The sequence below is a fragment of the Mastigoproctus giganteus genome, chromosome 14, assembly GCF_048544385.1.
Source record: "Mastigoproctus giganteus isolate SK-2022 chromosome 14, ASM4854438v1, whole genome shotgun sequence".
NCBI classification, from domain to species: domain Eukaryota; kingdom Metazoa; phylum Arthropoda; class Arachnida; order Uropygi; family Thelyphonidae; genus Mastigoproctus; species Mastigoproctus giganteus.
The window spans coordinates 67995714-68014759 of NC_143588.1; the positions used below are offsets into that span (position 1 = coordinate 67995714).

At 36.6% G+C, this 19046-nt stretch overlaps 1 protein-coding gene across 2 annotated transcripts in view; it reads right to left on the bottom strand.

The window, feature by feature from the left end:
* LOC150075197 (WD repeat, SAM and U-box domain-containing protein 1-like) overlaps positions 1-19046 on the bottom strand; it is a 157289-nt gene that overhangs the window by 11951 nt on the left and 126292 nt on the right. For both annotated transcript variants that reach the window (XM_090388648.1, XM_090388647.1), the window contains exon 10: positions 282-440. In XM_090388648.1, coding sequence (XP_090244774.1) covers positions 282-440 — 159 coding nt within the window. The remainder of the gene's footprint in view (positions 1-281; positions 441-19046) is intronic.

Consider the following 19046-nt stretch of genomic DNA (forward strand, 5'->3'; position numbering starts at 1 on the left):
GGGGTAGCCAACGGGAGAAGAGGGATGTGGGTCACATGGTACAAGTGGGCGGGGCAATTATGTCACTACAGATGCACAGATAAATAATTACACAGGTCAACACCTGATTAGATCAGTGTGTTTCGACAGGTGTGTCTTTTACGTAGAAAAGATTTGACTTACTCCGTCATACATCTACATCTTACGTACAAAAGCATGTGCGGGGGTTTGGCGAGCAAAGCCCCCTATTAGTTATTATTGTATACACAATAAGCTTATAAACTAAAACTTGATACTCCTACCTGCTATCACAACAGGATCTTTCATTATTTCATGGGTAATAGGACAATAAAATTCTTCTGGTATTGAGGCATCCTCATTATCAAGGGTGCTGTGTTGCCAGAGTGGATTCTTCAGAGCTTGAATACCACGGAGTATTTTATTTCTATGTCCAAGTGCTTCTAAAACATTCAAAATTAGTGTGTGTTAAAAAAAATAATAATAAATAATATATATAATTATCTTTTCTATTTCAAATGGTTATTGTGATAAACCAGTAAAGGCACATTTATATAAATAAACTTAGTTTCTTTCAAGTTAATAAAGTTAACTAATATCTTTCACATTACGGTGAAGTGTACCCAGACTTCAAGATTGTGCCTCAATCTGAAAAAGTTTTTGTTTACTCAATCTGCACATATGGTATTTGATTTATAATGCTGTCATTTATGCAAAGTGAGTTGATAATGAAAGGAGTGCTGAAAGTTCTCACATTGTGTTTAAGCCTGTTTATTTTGATTTTAATCTTGTGTAGTCTTGAGTTTTCTTTTGTCATAATTTAGCAACATCATTAGCATTAAAGTATCATTTTAATTTATTCATTAGGTGTTTACTTCTGCTTAAGTTGGTTAGAAATAGAAACTAATAAATATAGTGGGGCATCAATTAATTAAATGAGGATTGCTCAGTTTCAGATAATATATTTGACAGGTAATTAATTCTGATTCCTCATTCTGTTTAAATGTCCAAAATTGTTCATTTCCCTAATCCATATTTGGTTGAAAAACTGGTACCGTTTAACACCTTTCTTCAATTTTGTCACCGATGGGTAGCATTCACATTTATCTCTCAGACTGATTTTTTTTCAGTCAAAAAGAGCAAAAAAAATAAGTTTAAGTGGTGACAAGTTAAATGTAATCATGAATTACAATATAGGGCAGTCTCACTTAAAAATAAACAAAGGGGAATATACACCTGGCTATTCTTGTTCATGATACTGAATGCAATATTGTCAATTCCCACAAAAAAACACAAATATTTTTCACTTTGCGTAAAAATTCTGCAAAAACAAAATTTTGAATATCAACACTTTTCCACATCATAAATAAATTATAGTACAGCAGCAGCAACTGAAAATGTGACTGACTTGCTGTTTTTCAGAATTATGTTGCTGTGTTTAACCAATTGGTAGTCACGTGAAATCATATGTAAGATACTATACAATAGATAATGTAAATGTATGAGTTGGAAGTTTGCCAATTAAGACCACTGAAGAATACACTAGAAATCATGATGCAGGTTCAAGTATGCATTCTGTTCTTGAGATGGTTTTGCAGCACAGACATTCATGACAGAATGGCAAAAGGGGTTATATATTATTGGAGTATGCTGTAGTGGCACATGGCATGTAATGAGGGCAATCTGACTAGTATTAATTAGGAATATTTATAGTAATACAGTAAAATTTCATTAATACAAACTCGGTTTATACAAAATACTTGTTTATATGAAGCACATGCCATTCTCCCGTGAAAGGACAGGCTTTTATATGTAAATATATATTCGTTTATTACAAAATTTTTGTTAATATGTATTACAAAGTTCGTTTTCACCCTGTGAGAAATAAATATTATTATTTTGTATATTTAAAATAACTAAATGCACAGGGCATAATACATTAAGAGTTTAATATCTATATAATATCGGTGTGTAGATACACCATAGACAACTCTTAAGAAACTACAAAGTAGTTGTTGTAGGCATCATATGCTCTTTCTCATATTGTGCTCTGCCTTCACGACGAATTGCCATGATACTGCACTACCTCGAATAAGTAACGCTTCACTAATAGAGAAGACTATTGTTACTTATTCTCAGTGAGTACCACCACCCAGACATGTTTCAAGGCTATTGGCCTATCATCAGTGGGTGGGCACGTACCCTGGTATTGCAGACGTGACGATCCAGTTGTGAAGATAATCACACAATATGAGAGATGCCAAAAGGTGTATATGACAATATTTAAAATAACTAAATGCACAAGGCATAATACATTAAGAGTTTAATATCTATATAATATCGGTGTGTAGATAAACCATAGACAACTCTTAAGAAACTACAAAGTAGTTGTTGTAGGCATATTGGCATCTCTCATATTGTATGATTTTGGCATCTCTCATATTGTGTGATTATCTTCACAACTGGGTCGTCATGTCTGAAATACCAGGGTACCTGCCCACCCACTGATGATAGGCCAATAGCTTTGAAACATGTCTGGGTGGTGGTACTCACTGAGAATAAGTAACAATAGTCTTCTCTATTAGTGAAGCGTTACTTATTCAAAGTAGTGCAATATCATGGCAACTCGTCATGAAGGCAGAGCACAATATGAGAAAGAGCAAATGATGCCTACAACAACTACTTTGTAGTTTCTTAAGAGTTGTCTATGGTGTATCTACACACCAATATTATATTTGTATATTTAATACAAATCTTGGCATGGTTATTGCCTCTGGCTACCTGGTTCCCTGCTTCCGAAAGGATGGATTGACTTGTTAGAATTTACTTTTGTGTAAACAAAACCAGTTTATAGTAGCTAAAACGTAAGTGCATTCTGAAAAAACATCACTGCGAAGGATAGCTGTTAAATTAACAAAAGAATAAAAATAGTTTTTTCTAAGTTGCTAACATGCACTACCTCATGCTCCACAGGATTAAGATTGGTTGCAATTGTTATGCCAGTTCAAAGAGTCTTTTGCTATAGTATAATCTTATTTTTTGTGCTATTTTAAATGAGCTGATATCTTTTTTGAACTTGTGTGTTTAAATTAATTTAAAGTTTGTTTATATTACATCTCATCTAGCAGTGTTATAGCGACAAAATGTAAACATATGTAATTAAGCCTGAAAATTATATAAGAGGTTGATAGGATGGAACTTAGGAAATCAGACATTGCAAAGGAATACAACATCCCTTTATCTACTTTAACTACTATACTGAAAAACCAAACAAAACTTGAAGAAGTACATGACACTGGAGCAGCGATAAAAAACAGGAAATGAATTCATGGTGGAAAACATGAGAAGCTTGAAACAAAACTTTTCGAGTGGTACTAACAAATGTATGCATCTAATTTGTCAATATTGGGTCTGATTTTGCAAGAAAAGTCAAATTATCTAGCTCAGCAACATGGACTTCAAATGCAGCAGTGGCTGGCTCCAAATATTTAAAGACAGGAATAACTGGTTTCACAAAATGTTTGCAGTGAGTCCGGATTAGTCGACAAAGAAAAGGCTACAGAGTTGTTGTATTCTGTATGGTCCATTCCTGAAAAATAGAGGCAAAGGATATTTTTAATCTTGACGAGACAGGTTTATTTTATAATTTGCTCCCAAACAAAACATTTGCTGTTCGAGGAGAGTCTTGTCATGGTGGAAAATTAAGTAAACAAAGACTAACTGTTCTTTATTTCTGCAATTCAGATGGCAGTACAAAACTATGCCTACTTGTGATCAGTAAGTTTTCCAAGCCAAGATGTTTTAAAGAAGTTACCCAACTTCCCTGTGATTATGAGGGCAATAGAAGTGCTTGGCTTACAGTCAAAATTTTTCAGGCTTGGTTATCAAAAGTGGACAGCAGAATGGCTTCAGAAAAAAGGAACATTTTGATGATTCTAGATTGTTGTACAGCACTTTCTAAGGAGACACTTAAACACTTAGGGCTATACTAGATGAGTGCTTAAAGCGTTGCGTCAGCGATGCCTTCCAATGCTCAGTTTTACAGGAAGCAGAGAGTAAAGGCATACAAACTACATGAGCACTTCGAACGGTGCATGAAATGCCTGCCAACACCTTCGGACGCGTTACAAGTGCATATGCCTTGGCGTTTGCATAGACTGAGGAAACATTCTCCCCGTGCATAGGGTGGTTGCCCTTAATTGGTTTGTTTATTATACTTTGTGGAAGAGAATGTTTGACACACAGGAGTTTATTTGTGAGGTGGAAAGGAGACCTCCCTTGTACAACATGCCATTAAAAGACTACTCCAGCAAAGAATTAAAATAAAAGTGTTGTATTAAAATTGGAAAAGAAATGTTTCTGAACTGAGATGAACTGTGTAATGATGAGAAGAATCAGAAAGCTCAGTTCTGAACCTTACATTTATTGTAAATATTACTTCTATTTTAGTACTGTTTCATAGGTTATTGGTTATGGTCCTTGAGGTTTTCACAGACATTCTCTCAGATATGCCAGACAAGCTGTACTTGCTACCTGGGAGTCTAAAACGCTAATGGAACTGATATTTGGATGACATTCAAGTCAAGTGGACCCAATCACGGCAAAGTCCGGATGTTCTGTGACAGCCAAATCCTCTGTCTGCACCTTCACGATGGTGGGACTGTTAATAATCCTGGGTATAACCTCCATGTACAAGCACACTGTGAGTGACCACACCACATGGAAGAATGCCGCCTTTCTATGTTACCAGGCAATACTAGGTGGTAGATGATTCTCATCAACCGGTGCAATACCACCACTTTGCTTATTGGAGGCTTGAAGTGGTGGAACCCATGTTTAATCTCCAGAGCTAAGTTCCGGTCAACCCTTCACCATCTCTTCCATCATGCAGTACGACTGATGACTTATGAGGTTATGATGAACATCACAGGGAGATACAATCTTCCTTACATTTCGAGGGTACAGTTCTAAAATGGTGTTCGTAGGCTGGCCACTAGTTAGTACACTGGACTAAACCTATTGGTAACTCTTTAGGAGGCTTCCGGATCAGCTAGTGCAGGCGTGGCCAACTTAATTTGTGATGCAATCTACTTTTTTCCTTCAAAATGTGCCGCGATCTACCATCTCAAAAATTTCATTGCACAAGGTGCACAAATCGAGGGATGACTGTATATTTAAAATTCGTTGTGATCGATTGAAATTAAATCCGCGATCGACTCGTTGGCCACCCCTGAGCTAGTGTATAATCTTGCTACCTCTACTCTGCCAGATAGTGACTGGAGGGAGTCCGAGTAGTTTATGTGGGGGGCATTGTCGAGGCCACGTTATGTCAAGGATCTGGGTATATTCTTACCATGTGTACGCCATACCCAAAAATTTCATTACTTCATACAGCATATCCCCTCCCCACTTTTTCTTACTATTGAATACACCATGAATTATCAAACTAATAGAGTAAGCTTATCTGCAAAAAGACCTAAACCTCCCAAACACTTCCTAGTTCGTTTCACAAACACAGGGCGTCTCAAAAATATTGGTACAAATGTTTAGGGGAGGTAGGTAACATCTAAAGGAATGTGAATCGCACAGGAACCCATAACCGGAAACGTCACCGTAAGTCGGTAGACGGCACTGTTCATCAGTTCGCGAGAGGGAAAATTTCTGGTTTACTCATTCAAGCAGTAGTCACTGCACGAAGAGAATGTGCTAAGGCTGTTCAAGGGAAGAACGTTGAATATCATAATTGGCTTGTTTCCAATTCTTCAGTTTCATTTTCTGCCTACACCAAAGCTCGCAACAATTGTAAAGAAAGTATTAATCAGTCCAAACTAGATTTTGAACAGAGCAGAAAACTTGCTTCTTGCCCTAATGGTAGCCGAGCATTCTGGTCTCTTGCCAAAGCTATTGGCTGCAACTTTTGCCCATCTCTGCTCCCACCTCTGTCAAAACTAGATGGTTCTGTTGTCACTTCAGCCATGGATAATGCTGACCTGCTAGCATACCATTTTTCTTCCAACTCATGTATGTAATGATCTTGGTAAAACACCTCCCACCATGCTCCATTCAATGCCTCCTGTGGTCTTCAGTCAAAAGGATGTCAGAAGGATTTTGACGAATCCTGATGCTAAGAAAGCTCCAGGTCCTTAGGATATTTCTCCACTTGTTCTCAAAATCTATGGTCCTGAACGTACTCCTTTTCTTTGCAGCCTTTTTTCACTTTCTTATTCCAAAGGTGTTTTTTCTTCTGCTTTGAAATTTGCTCGTATCCAGCCATTCCTAAAAAGGGTGACAAATCCCTCCCATCCAATTATCATCTCATTGCAATTATTTCTACTCTTTCTAAAGTAATGGAGAAATCAATCAACCGCCAACTCTTAAACTACCTACGTTGCTGTTGTTATTTGGTTTTTAGGACCATTAGCAACTAAGGCCATATTGCTCTGGGGATATGTGGTGGTCATTCCCTAACCTTTTCGCATTCTCCGTATTTGGTGGTCATGGGCTCGAACCTCGGTCTAATCAAGAAGCATGTGCTATGCACTGCTGCTCCTGCTCACCTTGCTACAGAGGAGCCTTTAAACTACCTAGAAACCTTCCATCCGATCAACGATTGCCAGTACAGATTCCATCAACGTCAATCCACTGGTGATATTCTGGCTTTATTACCCATTTATGGACAAATTCAATGGAGAAGTTCGGTGAAACACAAGCAGTTGCTCTTGACATCTCAAAGGCTTTCGATCGTGTTTGGCATAAAGGTCTTCTAAACAAGCTTCCATCTTATGGTTTGCCAACTGATTTTAGTAATTGGTTATCCAGTTTTCTCTCTGATCGCTCACTAAGGCTGATGGTAGATGGCTCTCTGTCTTCTAACTTCTCCACTAATGCCGATGTCCCCCAAGGTTCAGTTCTTTCCCCCACTCTTTTCCTCTTTTATATTAATGAACTTCTTCCATTTACTGGAAATCCTATCCATAGTTTTGCCAATTATAGCACATTGCATTCCACTTTCCATTTTGAGAAACCTTGCCCTACTAAATCAGCTTCAACTTCTCGAATATCCGCTACCAATTCCTTAAATGCCAATCTCCAGTTAATTCTCCAGTGGGTTCTCCTTGTTAGTTGTTGGCACATCAGCTTCTATGGCCATAATGCACCTCCCAAAGTTTTTGCATTTACTGTGATCCAAGCCCGAGGTGGGAATCGAATCCGTGCCCTCTGGGTTGCCAGGCAGGCACTTTACCTATCTGTCTAGCCCGGTCGGCTCTCCAGTGGGACAAGACAACTTAGTTAATTTCAATCCTTCTAAAACTCAGTCTTGTCTTATATCTCGCAAAAAGGATTCTTCTGCTCCTATGCTTATCTTTGGTGACCTTCCAATTTCTAGGCAAAATGATATATCTCTTTTGGGGATTACTCTGACTTCTAATCTCTCTTGGCACAAGCACATTAAATTGTTCCTCTGCATCTAAAAAACTTGGTTTTCTCTTTCGCTTTTAGCATTACTTTTCTTCCAAACAGCTGTTCACTCTGTACAGATCGCAAATCTGCCCTATATTGTTCCCACATTGGTGCCCCCAAAACCTCTCTCAGGCCTCTAGATTCCATTCAGAAGAGGGCAGTTAGGTTAATTAATGACTCCTCTCTAACAGAGTCTCTCCACTCGCTGTCTCATAGATGTACTGTTTCTGCTGCATGCTTTTTCTACAGATACTTCCATGGGCACTGTTCTTCTGAATTGGCTTCTATAATTCCCGCTCTCTCCTTAAAAACAGTAGTAGTAGTGGCATGTGATGCAAGAAAGCAAGTGTATGAGCTTATGCCGCATCAGCCAAAAAAAAAAAAAAAAAAAAATCACACCATTCCCTCCAAATGCCTGTCCAGTTCGTCCTTAAATTTATTCAACCTATCAACTTCCACAATGACAGATGGAAGTTTGTTCCAGCAATTAACCACCCGCTGGCTAAAGGCAAATTTCTGCACATCTATTCTACATCTGTCTTTTCTTAATTTGAATTTATGCCCCCTTAGGTTCGTAATCTGAACAAGTGGAAGGATCCCATCAGAATTCAGCATGCTCAACCCATTCAAGGCCTTATACACCTCAGTCCGAACAAGTGCTGCCACCAGCCAATGTCCATTTACTGTCAAACTTCAAACTCACAGAACAAACTTTTCATCTTCTTCGTTTAGTCATTCAACTGCTGTTTTCTGGAACAACCTTCCTTCTTATGTATTTCCTGAAAATTACAGTCTACAGAAGTTCAAGTCTACGTCAACAAATATCTTCTTTCGTCCTCGCAACCTCCAACCGAAGCATGGTACTAAGTACTATAGATTCTAATACTTCTCGTGTTTGGGGTTTTCATAAAAAAAAAAATTAGTTAACGAAATACAAGTTTGTTCACTTGCAGAGACAATTTATTTGTAGATTCTGTGTTATCTGTGTAAGGAATCACGAATGTACATAATTTAAGCTAATAAAGAACCTTATTTTTATTAAATAAGATGAAAACAGTAATCGGAAAACTGCTAAAGAATATCCACTGCAGCAGTACAACTAATGTTGGCATTAACAAATGAGAATTACGTGCACTCTCTCTTCTTCCAAAATGAATTTTGAAAACCTTTCATTTCAAACATAACTCTGGTGTCTTTCTTTTTTGAAAAATATTTGTGAAACAATGAAAGCATGCAGTAAGCCACAAAGTACAGAGTCGTTGCCAGCATGATACAGGGGAAAAAAAGATTAAATGTAGTTAAAGGGGCTAAAAAGTTTAAAATCACTAAAACCACTATACAACAAGAGCTTTCAGCAGCAGTGCCTTCATCAGCTAAAATGGTTACGGGTTATCCAAATAATATATATATATACATACCTCCCAGCAGGTCCGCGATGCACCCCTCCTCTCACAGCATGTAATCACTATTAACTTCATGTACATTGGAACCGATGGTGGCTCGGGTATGAACCATTCTAAACCGTTTGTCCCTCCCTAAGATAAGAGACTCAAAGGATGGATGAATACGGCAGCCCTTATCCCTGTTAATACTTTAGCATCCGGACGAGCATATCAATAAGCTCTCCAGCCACTTCCGGTTCCAGAAACCATGGGCTCTATCAACAACCACTGCTCCTTTGGCTGAAATACCATGTCCAGTCTCCCAAATCTTTAGCGCTTTAAACTATACTTTTATTTTATTGTATTTTATTTTATTTTATTTTAACCTCAGTTTATATTTTATTATACAGATTTATATTAAAGCTTTATTTTATTTTGTTTGAGTCAGTGTTTTTGTTTGAACTGGTGTATGTGATCTTGTCTAGAAATCTGAGCATTGTTGAAAATAAGCACAGGAGAGTAGATTCTCTTTTTTCTAAAATTTTAGGTTTTAGGATTGAAATCAACAAAGATATCTTTGCCCCACTGGAGAATTACCTGGAGATCAGAATTTAAGGAATTGGTGGTGGATATATGAGAAGATGAAGTTGTTTGTGAAGGGCAAAGTTTCTCAAACTGGAAGGTGAATGCGATATGCTATACTTATCTTCTGGTGACTAGAAATTCTACGGATAGGATTTCCAGTCAGTAGACAGTCACTAATACAAGAAGAAAAGAATGGGAGAAAGAACTGAATTTAAGGAATATGAGGAATACCGAACTTAAGGAATACCATCGCTCACAAAGGGCAGTTAGATAGAAAACTGGATACCCAAGTGCTAAAAAAAACAGCTGGTAATCTATAGAGCTTGTTTAGAAGACCTTTATGCCACACACACAATCAAAAGCCTTAGAAATGTCAAGTGCAACTGCTTGAGACTCACCAAACTTTTCCATTGAATTTATCCAAAGATGGGTAACATAAGCCAATATATTATCAATGTATTAACACTGATGGAATCCATATTGGTGGTCAATCATCAGATGAAAGGTTTTGAGATAATTTAGGCATTGGCAGTTAATCGATTTCTCCATTATATTGGAACAAGTAGAGAGGACAATAGGTGGATAAGAGTCCTAAAAATGGTGTCACCATTTTTAGGACTCTTATCCACCTATTGTCCAACCAGTCCTAAAAATGGTGTCACCATTTTTAGGACTGGTTGTATATAAGCAAATTTCTGAACAGAAGGAAAAATATCAGTGGAATAAGAAAGTATAAACAGGAGATACAGAACAAAAGCAAGCTCAGGAGCACAGGTTTTGAGAACAAGTGGTGAAATTCATAAGGACCTGGAGCTTTCTTGGCATTAAGATTGTTCAAATTTTTTTTTGACATCCTTTTGACAGAAAACCACAGGAGACATTAAGTGGAGTGTACAGGCAATGGCATGAGGTGGTTTATCAAGATTGTCAATACAAGAGTTAGATCAAAATCTAGTTTAGATTGATTAACAACTGCTTTACAATTGTTGTGAGCTTTAGTGTAGACAAAAAGTGAACCTAGAGATTTGGATGCAAGCCAAAGTCAACATTCTTGTCTTGAATAGCTTTAGCACACATATTAGAAAACAAACGTTTAGATCAGTGGTCACTAACCTATGACCCACGTTCAGCTAATCATCCATGAGAACATTTTGACCTACTTGAGAAATTACAGTTTCTTTCTAAAACTCAAATCATGTAACATTACACTGTTAAAGTAGTTTGCAAATTCATATGCATTAAATGATACTTTTTTCTAAATTCTATCAGATAATTTACCCATATAAAAATGAGAAAAATATTTATTAAATGTTAATAAAAAATCTATTCACTGAAAAGTCTGTTTTTTATTTTATACACATAAGATTACTACAGTGCATATATGTATGTAATTTGTACAAATTCTATAATATCATAATATAAGGATTAGTAAATATACAGATAAAAAGTTGTTTGAATTTCGATACTCACACATTAGTTGAAAACCCAGGAACTCAAATTGAAAAAAAATTGACCCACTATAAAACAAAACATTGAAGACCAATGGTTTAGATAAAGGATAAGGTGGAATGTTGTATAAAGGATTTCATTCTTACAAGGATAATTTCACTGACACCAGAAGACTTAAAACAGTAATCCAACTAAGGAAAAGAATATAAATCTTGCAGTTTATTCCATTTTGCATTCTTGTAATGCCAAACAACGTGAGGATGGCCATTAGAGAAGAGATCATCACCAAGTTGTGATCTTAGTGCCTAGAGGACTACTCACCACAACTATGTAGTTCGAAGGGCTGTTTGTGAGAAAAAAAATCAACAGTGTAGGGCAGTGGTCTCAAACTCAAATTGCATACTGGCTGAATGCACGTTCCGAAAGCAGCTGACGGGCCGGAATTTTTTTTTTAACAAAATGAGAGTGAATATATATATATATATATATATTGCACTGTACTTACCCCTAATGTATGGATACCACCTCTTTATAACCTGGTGTGACACGTGTGTGTGTGGTGTGTTGCGTGTAAGTTTATAATACGTTTGGAAATTCTCTTTCTCTTTCTCAACCTATTCTCTTTCTTTTATTTATTAAATTTTTCTTCGACACATACAGAAAAAATACATATGTTTGTATGTAAATAATTATAAACTTCTTTATTTCTTACTACAACTTGACACTTTATGGCATTTTGATTCTGATAACGTTTGTAGCCTTGGAGAAAAATAACTAGATACTATTTCATCACAGATTGTAGATGCTCATCAGTCAATCGGGTTCTTTTCTTAGACTTATTAATTTTCAACTGCGAAAAAAACTGTTCACGTATAGATGTACTCCCAAACAAAGCGATTATTCTTATTGCAAAAATTCATAACTGAGGGTATTTATCTTTTGACAAGTACGAATAAAAGTTAATCAAATCTGTATCTTCAAATCTTTGAATAAGATTTATATCACACTGTAAATTAATTAGCTCCATTTGTAGATTTTCTGGTGCATTATTCACGTTCGTTTTTAATGGTAGTGAAAATAATGTAAAATCGGACTCCAAATCATTAAAATCTTTAAATCTTTCTTCAAATTCTTGTTGTAATAATGCTATTTTTCTTGCATATTCTTGAGATTTTTCATTTTAAATAATAGGGCAGGATTTAAGATGTAGGAAATGTACAAAATTTTTTGATTCTAGTTGTTATTGTTATTTGTTTTTTAGGAGCATTAGCAACTAAGGCCATATTGCTCCGGGGATATGGGTGGTCATTCCCTGACCTTTCCGCATCCTCCGTATTTGGTGGGCATGGGCTCAAACCCTGGTCTAATCAAGAAGCATGTGCTACACACTGCTGCTCCTGCCCACCTGGCTACGGAGGCGCCATTCTAGTTGTGTTTCCCATAATTGCGATTTAACTTTAAAAGCTTTAATACAAAGCATACATGTCAGTGATAAGTTTATTCTTTCCTTGCAGCTCTTTATTGAGAATATTTAAATGGCCGGTTAAGTCAACAAGAAATGCTAAATCTGGTATCCATGTATCATTATGTAGCTCGTCGATGGTTTTATTTTTTATTTTTTTGAAAATTTTGATTTCATTTATTAAATCAAAAAACCGTTTTAATACAGCTCCTCAACTTAACGACCTCACCTCGTTATAATAAATCATTTCTCCGTACTCACTTTCAATTTCTTCAAGCAATGCAACAAATTCTTGATGATTCAGAGCTCGTCAACGGATAAAGTTTACTTACTGTTTCCATAACATTATCCATCTGCGCACTTTTGGCACAAAGTGCTTCTTGATGAATAATGCAATGTATAGTGAAAAAATTATTCTGAAATTTTTCTTCTTTCACTATATTTCTTAATTTTACTGCTACTCCATTTTTTTTACCAACCATAGCAGCTGCACCATCACTTGCAAATCCAACTATTTTATCCCAACTTAATTTATATTTATCTATTACAGTTTTTATTTCAGAAAAAATATCCTGTGCACCAGTTTTTCCTTTCATAGGAATTATTTCCAATAATTCCTCAATTACTTCAACTTCATCAGTAACACCTCGTACGAAAACGGCAAGTTGTGCTATATCTATGATGTCAGTACTCTCATCAACTGCTATTGAGAATACTGCAAAATCTATACTTTTTTCTTTTAATTGACATCGTAAATCACTAGCGATTTCGTTAATACGTTCCGCTACTGTGTTGGCTGACAAACTAATATTTTTAAATAATTGTTGTTTGTCAAGACAAAGAAGTTCAGCAGACTTAATCAAACAATCTTTAAGGAATTCGCCATCAGTAAATGGTTTTGATCGTTTTGCAATGATGTGCACGAAAGCAAAACTTGCGTGAACTGTTGCTTCACTGGATTTATTTGCTTCAGTAAAAAAATTTTGTTGTCGTTGTAAGCCAGATTTCAGAAACTGTAACTTTTCTTCCCTCAATTTGCCTTTCAATATTTCATCAAATTTTTCTTTATGATTTGTTTCGTAATGGCGACGTAAATTGTATTCTTTTGGAACTGATATTCCTTTATTACAAATAAAACATACAATTTTATTGCGCACACCACAAAAGGACATAATTTCCCATTTATCTTGAAAAACACATCCTTCTTTGTCCACTTTTCTTTTACTCTTTGTTAAAGACTTGCAGTTTAATCTCTTAATTAAAATCACTATTATAATTTTATTTACAACTTTAATTTAAGATGAATTTTCGTATGAAAGCAACACTCAAAAGTTATGCACAATTCTAAACGATAGGTATTGATATAATGTAGAATCTTCATTACATCAATACCTATCGTTTATCGTTAGATCTACATTGTAGATCTAACAACAAGCACAAATAAACAGGTTTTATAAGCTGTATGTTAGTTTGTCTCCATCTATATAGCAATATGAACTACGCAGCTGTGCATCCAGCTAACCAACTAGTGATTGACTCAAGGAAAATATATATCAGAAGTACCAACTCAATAGAAAAAATTGGAAACACCGCAATACTGAAGCGCCGCCAATTGTCGGCTGGCGAACTAAATTTACTGATTGTACTGACGTGGGAAGTTCTCTCACCTTACTCCAGTCACGTGGCCTGGCATACAAGCATACAGTGACAAAGACAAAACCCCAACATATTCATTCTATCTCTTTTTCCTTCAATAGCAGTCGTGCACATAAGCTCAGTCCATATCTCTATGTCTCTAAAACTATAAACACCGTATTTACAACAAATACATAATTGAAATGTATTCGCGGGCCATGTAAAATTGCTTTGGGGGCCGGATGCGGCCCACGGGCCACCAGTTTGAGACCACTGGTGTAGGGCATGTGGTTAGGAATGCCTAATATTTTGGCAGGTAAGCGAAAAATCTGTGATGTCATACAATTATCTGTGATAATTGCAAAAGCCTTAGTTTCTCGACCAGATGGATCCATGTAATTAGAAAATTGAAGCCAACTGGAGCTGTGAACAGTGGCATAACTATGCCAATGCATAGTTATGTTGCTTTGGGGCCCACTGCCCTCCTAAACAGAAAAAAATTTAATTCAGTAAAAATCTAAGTTTTTTAATTATGTTTATGGTAAAATTTACTATGTCTATGAACGATAATTTTTTTTCACACGAAGCATGTTTACTGTTAGCTAGCTGCACAACACAAGCAAAATTGCAGTGAACAGAGGTGAAATGGTATTAGCATTGCTGCTGCTTCCAGAGCAATTTTTAAGGATTTGTGACTGCAGGGACAAAAGTCAAATAAGGGCCCACTTATTGGGGGTAGGGGCCCATTTATTGGGGTCCTTATTATTGAGTATAGTATTACTATTGTACCTATAATATTTCTGAGTATTACTTACTGAGGGGCCATGGTGTTGGGCCTGGAGGGACTTTTGTCGCCGCAGTTTTTACAGGAGCTGCTTTGCAGTTCCTGTTTCATAGAAGCTAATTTAGCCATCGTAGAAAGCAATGCAACTCTGAACTTTAGCACCCCCTCTCCCAACCTTCTCCCATAGTACAGTAGCAAATTCATGATTTCCATTTAATTTTCAGAATTTATTTTTCATTTTTATATTTACAAGATTTAATATTATTTTTGATATGTTTATTTTTCTTTTTATATTGTATTGATAAAGATTTTAAATATACATTTACCATTGTATTGTTAATTTTTTATTTTTACCAAAAAAATATTTTCAGGGAGGCCCACACTAAACTTTACATTGGGGCGCAAGTTTTCTAGTTATGCTATTGGCTGTGAACATTAAAATCACCAAGGGGAAACTATCTCACTATTAGGAAAGTTTAATTGGAGAAAACTGAGTTTCAAAGAAAGGAAGTCAAAGAGTTCCAAGTGATTAGTGGAACTGGGAGAACAACAGAGACAACAGACAAATTTGAGAAAATGGGGTTAGTTTGAAGCTAGAGGAGATTCTAAATTAGTAAGTCTCTGACAGGGAATATCAGAGCAAACATATGCATAACTATCACCTTTGAAGTGAAAAGAACCATACAGCAAATAATTAGGACAGCTGAGATGATCAGTGGTGGAGGCAACTGCTTATTGGGATTCTCTCAGAAAAAGTAAATGGGTCAGGCAGACTGTAGTTGGAAAAGGACATTACTGACAACATATATTTGTGAAACAAATGAAGTTTTCGTGAGAATTTAGATCTTTTTGAAAATAAGTTTGTTCTGTGAGTTTGTGACTATTCATGATGCATTCAGTAGATAAAGTAAAGTAGAGGGTGTGGGGGACATGTATGAAGTAACAATATCTATGGATATGGCATGCATACAAGAATATACGCAGCTCTTTGGCATAATGTAGTCTTGACAACTGCCCCTCTCCACATATAGACTATTAAGAATCCTTCCAGTTACTATCTGGCAGAGAAGAGGCAGCAAAAATATACACTAGCTAATCTGGATGGCTCCTAGAGAGTTACCAACAGGTTTAGAGTCTGATGGACTATCTATCAGCCAGCCTTCAAAACTGTTTTAGCACTGTGCCATCAAAACATTATTATTATATATATTCAGTGCAAGTGCTTATTTGTATTTAATTGATTTTTTAAATCTGCATACAGTGTACATTTTATTTTGTATTAATTATTTTATGGCTTTTAACTGGTAAAGTTTTTACACCTGTGTTGCAATACTGCTAACCAGCTTCAATTCAAGTTTGACTAAGAATTATGAAACTGGGCCTCGCAGACCTTTTTCAGTTATACTATTTAAATACAATATTCCTAAGACAAAAAACTTTTCATGTTTAGATTTAATCATCTGATACTGCTAAGGGAATGCAGCCTTCTAAAGTAATTAATTTTACTTTATTTGTTAAAATAATTTAACCGATATAAATTTAAATGCACATTAGCATTAGTAGAGGCACATGAAGCAAGAAAGCAAGCTTATAGCATCAGCCAAAAAAAAAAAAAAAATAATAATAAATAAAAAAAAAACCTTCCCATTTCACCCATCCTTTCAATCCAGAAGTTTGTCTACTTCAGCCTTCAATTTATTTAAGCTGTCAACTTCCACAACGACAGACTGAAGTTGTTCCAGCAATCAACCACCCACTGGCTAAACGCAATTTTCCTCACATCTCTTCTACAACTGTCTTTTCTCAATTTGAATTTATGCCCCCTCAGGTGCAGAATCTGGGCAAGAGGTAGAATCCCATAAGCATTGAGCTTGCTCAAGCCATTCAAAGCTTTATACACCTCAATCAGATCACCTCACAGGTATCTCATCTCCAGACTCTGCAATTTACAGAACTTAAGCCTTTCTTAGTAACAGCAACCCTTTGCTCCACTCACTAATCTCGTTGCCCTTCTCTGTACTCATTCCAGCAGATCTACATCTTTCCTAAAATGAAGCCTTCAGACCTGTGTGCAGTAACACACACTCTTTGAGTAGACCGGGGTTCAAGGCCCTGACTGCTGAATATGGTCGATCTGCCAACCCGCAATGGACCAGCGTGGTAGATTATGGTTCATTTCCCTCAGCATGAATTGTTGAGGAGGCTTCCATCCTGCAGTGGGTTGATAATGGCTGACTTTACCTTTTTTTTTTTTTATTGCCTTATACAAGGGAACAATCACCTCCTTATCCCTGCTAGCAAAATTCCTATATATCATTGACAAGATTCCATGAGCTACTCTTGTAGCCTTTTTGCACTGCTCAGAAAACTTCTTATCTGACTGCACAATTCTCCCAGGTCTTTTTCATTCTCCATTACCTCGAGTGTAGTACCACACAGTTGGTATGTCACTCTAGAGTTACTGCTACCCATATGCAGCACTTTGCATTTGTCAATGTTAAACTTCAGTTTCCACCTCTCAGCCCATCTGCTCAACTTTTCCAGATCCTATTGCAGTAGCATACTGTTCTTAGTGTCATTAATAACCCTACCGACCTTCTTAACATCTGCAAAAATTGGGCATTAAGTCTGATATACCTTTATCAATATCACTGATAAATACAGAAAACAGCAATGGGCCCAACACTGACCACAGGGGTATACCACTAATAACATTAGTCCACGATGAGCATAATCCATTGATTACCAGTCTCTGTCTTCTTCCATTCAATCATTCATTTATCCATAGCAGCAACTTTCCCTTAATGCCATACCACTCCAACTTCTACAGTAGTCTTCCATGTGCAACAGTATCAAAAGGCTTTCTAAGATCCAAGTATATGATATCAAAATTATTTTTGCATTGAGTTCCTTTGTGACCACATCATAGCATCCAATCAAATTGGCCAGACAAGACTTCCCCTTAACAAACCCATGCTGTATTTGAACTATAACTGCAGTCACATCTAGATGATCATTCAGTGCTTCTTTAACGAGTGACTCTATTATTTTCTCCAGAACAGAAGTTAAACTAACAGGCCTGTAATTGGAGATACATTTGCACATCTCCAGTCTGTGAGGATCTCCCATGAGTCCAAGGATGCCCTCATAATCATGACTAAGGGCTTGCTTACTTCTTTTATTCCCTCCTTTAATATAACTGGATAGATCCCATCCATCCCAGGTACCCTTCTTATGTTTAACTTCAACAATTTCTCCTCTACTTTGCTCTCAGTTATTACACAATCCTTTAGCTCCCTGTTACAGTTTGATAAACTTCTGGCATTCTCCTCCCTTGATAACTCCTCATGTGTGAATGTAGATGCAAAATACTTTCAGTTTGTCAGCTACCTCACCAGGATCATCAACAATCGAACCATCGATATCAAGTGGACCAATCTGCTTCATCCCCTTCCTTCTAGAGTTTACATAAGTAAAGAAGTCTTTACTATTTTTCTTTGTGTCCTTTGCCAAAGATTTCTCATAATCTGCTTCTGTGACTTGACATATATGATAGGATGACCATTCTTCATAAAAGTTTAGACTTGATGACTTATGCTGCAGAAATTCTCTCAACTGCTCAAAAAAAAAAAAAAAAAAATATTAGCATTAGTAGAGACAAACGATGTAAGAAAGCAAGCTTATGCAGCATCAGCAAAAAAAAAAAAAAAAAAACCCATTTCACCCCTCCAATCATTCCAAATGCCTGTCCAGCTCCTTTAATTTATTTAGGTTATCAGCTTCCACAACAAAAGATGGAAGTCTGTTCCACCAATCAATTACCCGCTGACTAAAGGCAAATTTCTTCACATCTATTCTACAAATATTTTTCCTCAATTTGAAACTGTGCCCTCTCAGGTTCTTAATCTGAGCAAGAGGAAGAATCCCATCAGCATTCGGCTTGCTCATCCCATTCAATGCCTTATACACCTCAATCAGATCACCTCGTAGGTGCCTAATCTCCAGGCGCTGAAATTTCCAGAACTTAAGCCTTTCTTGGTAAGAGCACCCCTTTGTTCCCCTCATCAATCTTGTTGCCATTCTTTGTACTCGTTCTAGCAACTCTACATCCTTCCTAAAATGAGGTCTCCAGACCTGTACACAGTACTCTAAGTGTGGCCTGACCATTGCCTTGTATAACAGGATAATCACCTCCCTATCCCTGCTAGGAAAATTCCTATATATCATTAATAAGACTCCATGACCTGCCCTGGCAGTCTGTCTGCAAAGCTCAGAGAACTTCATATTTGAC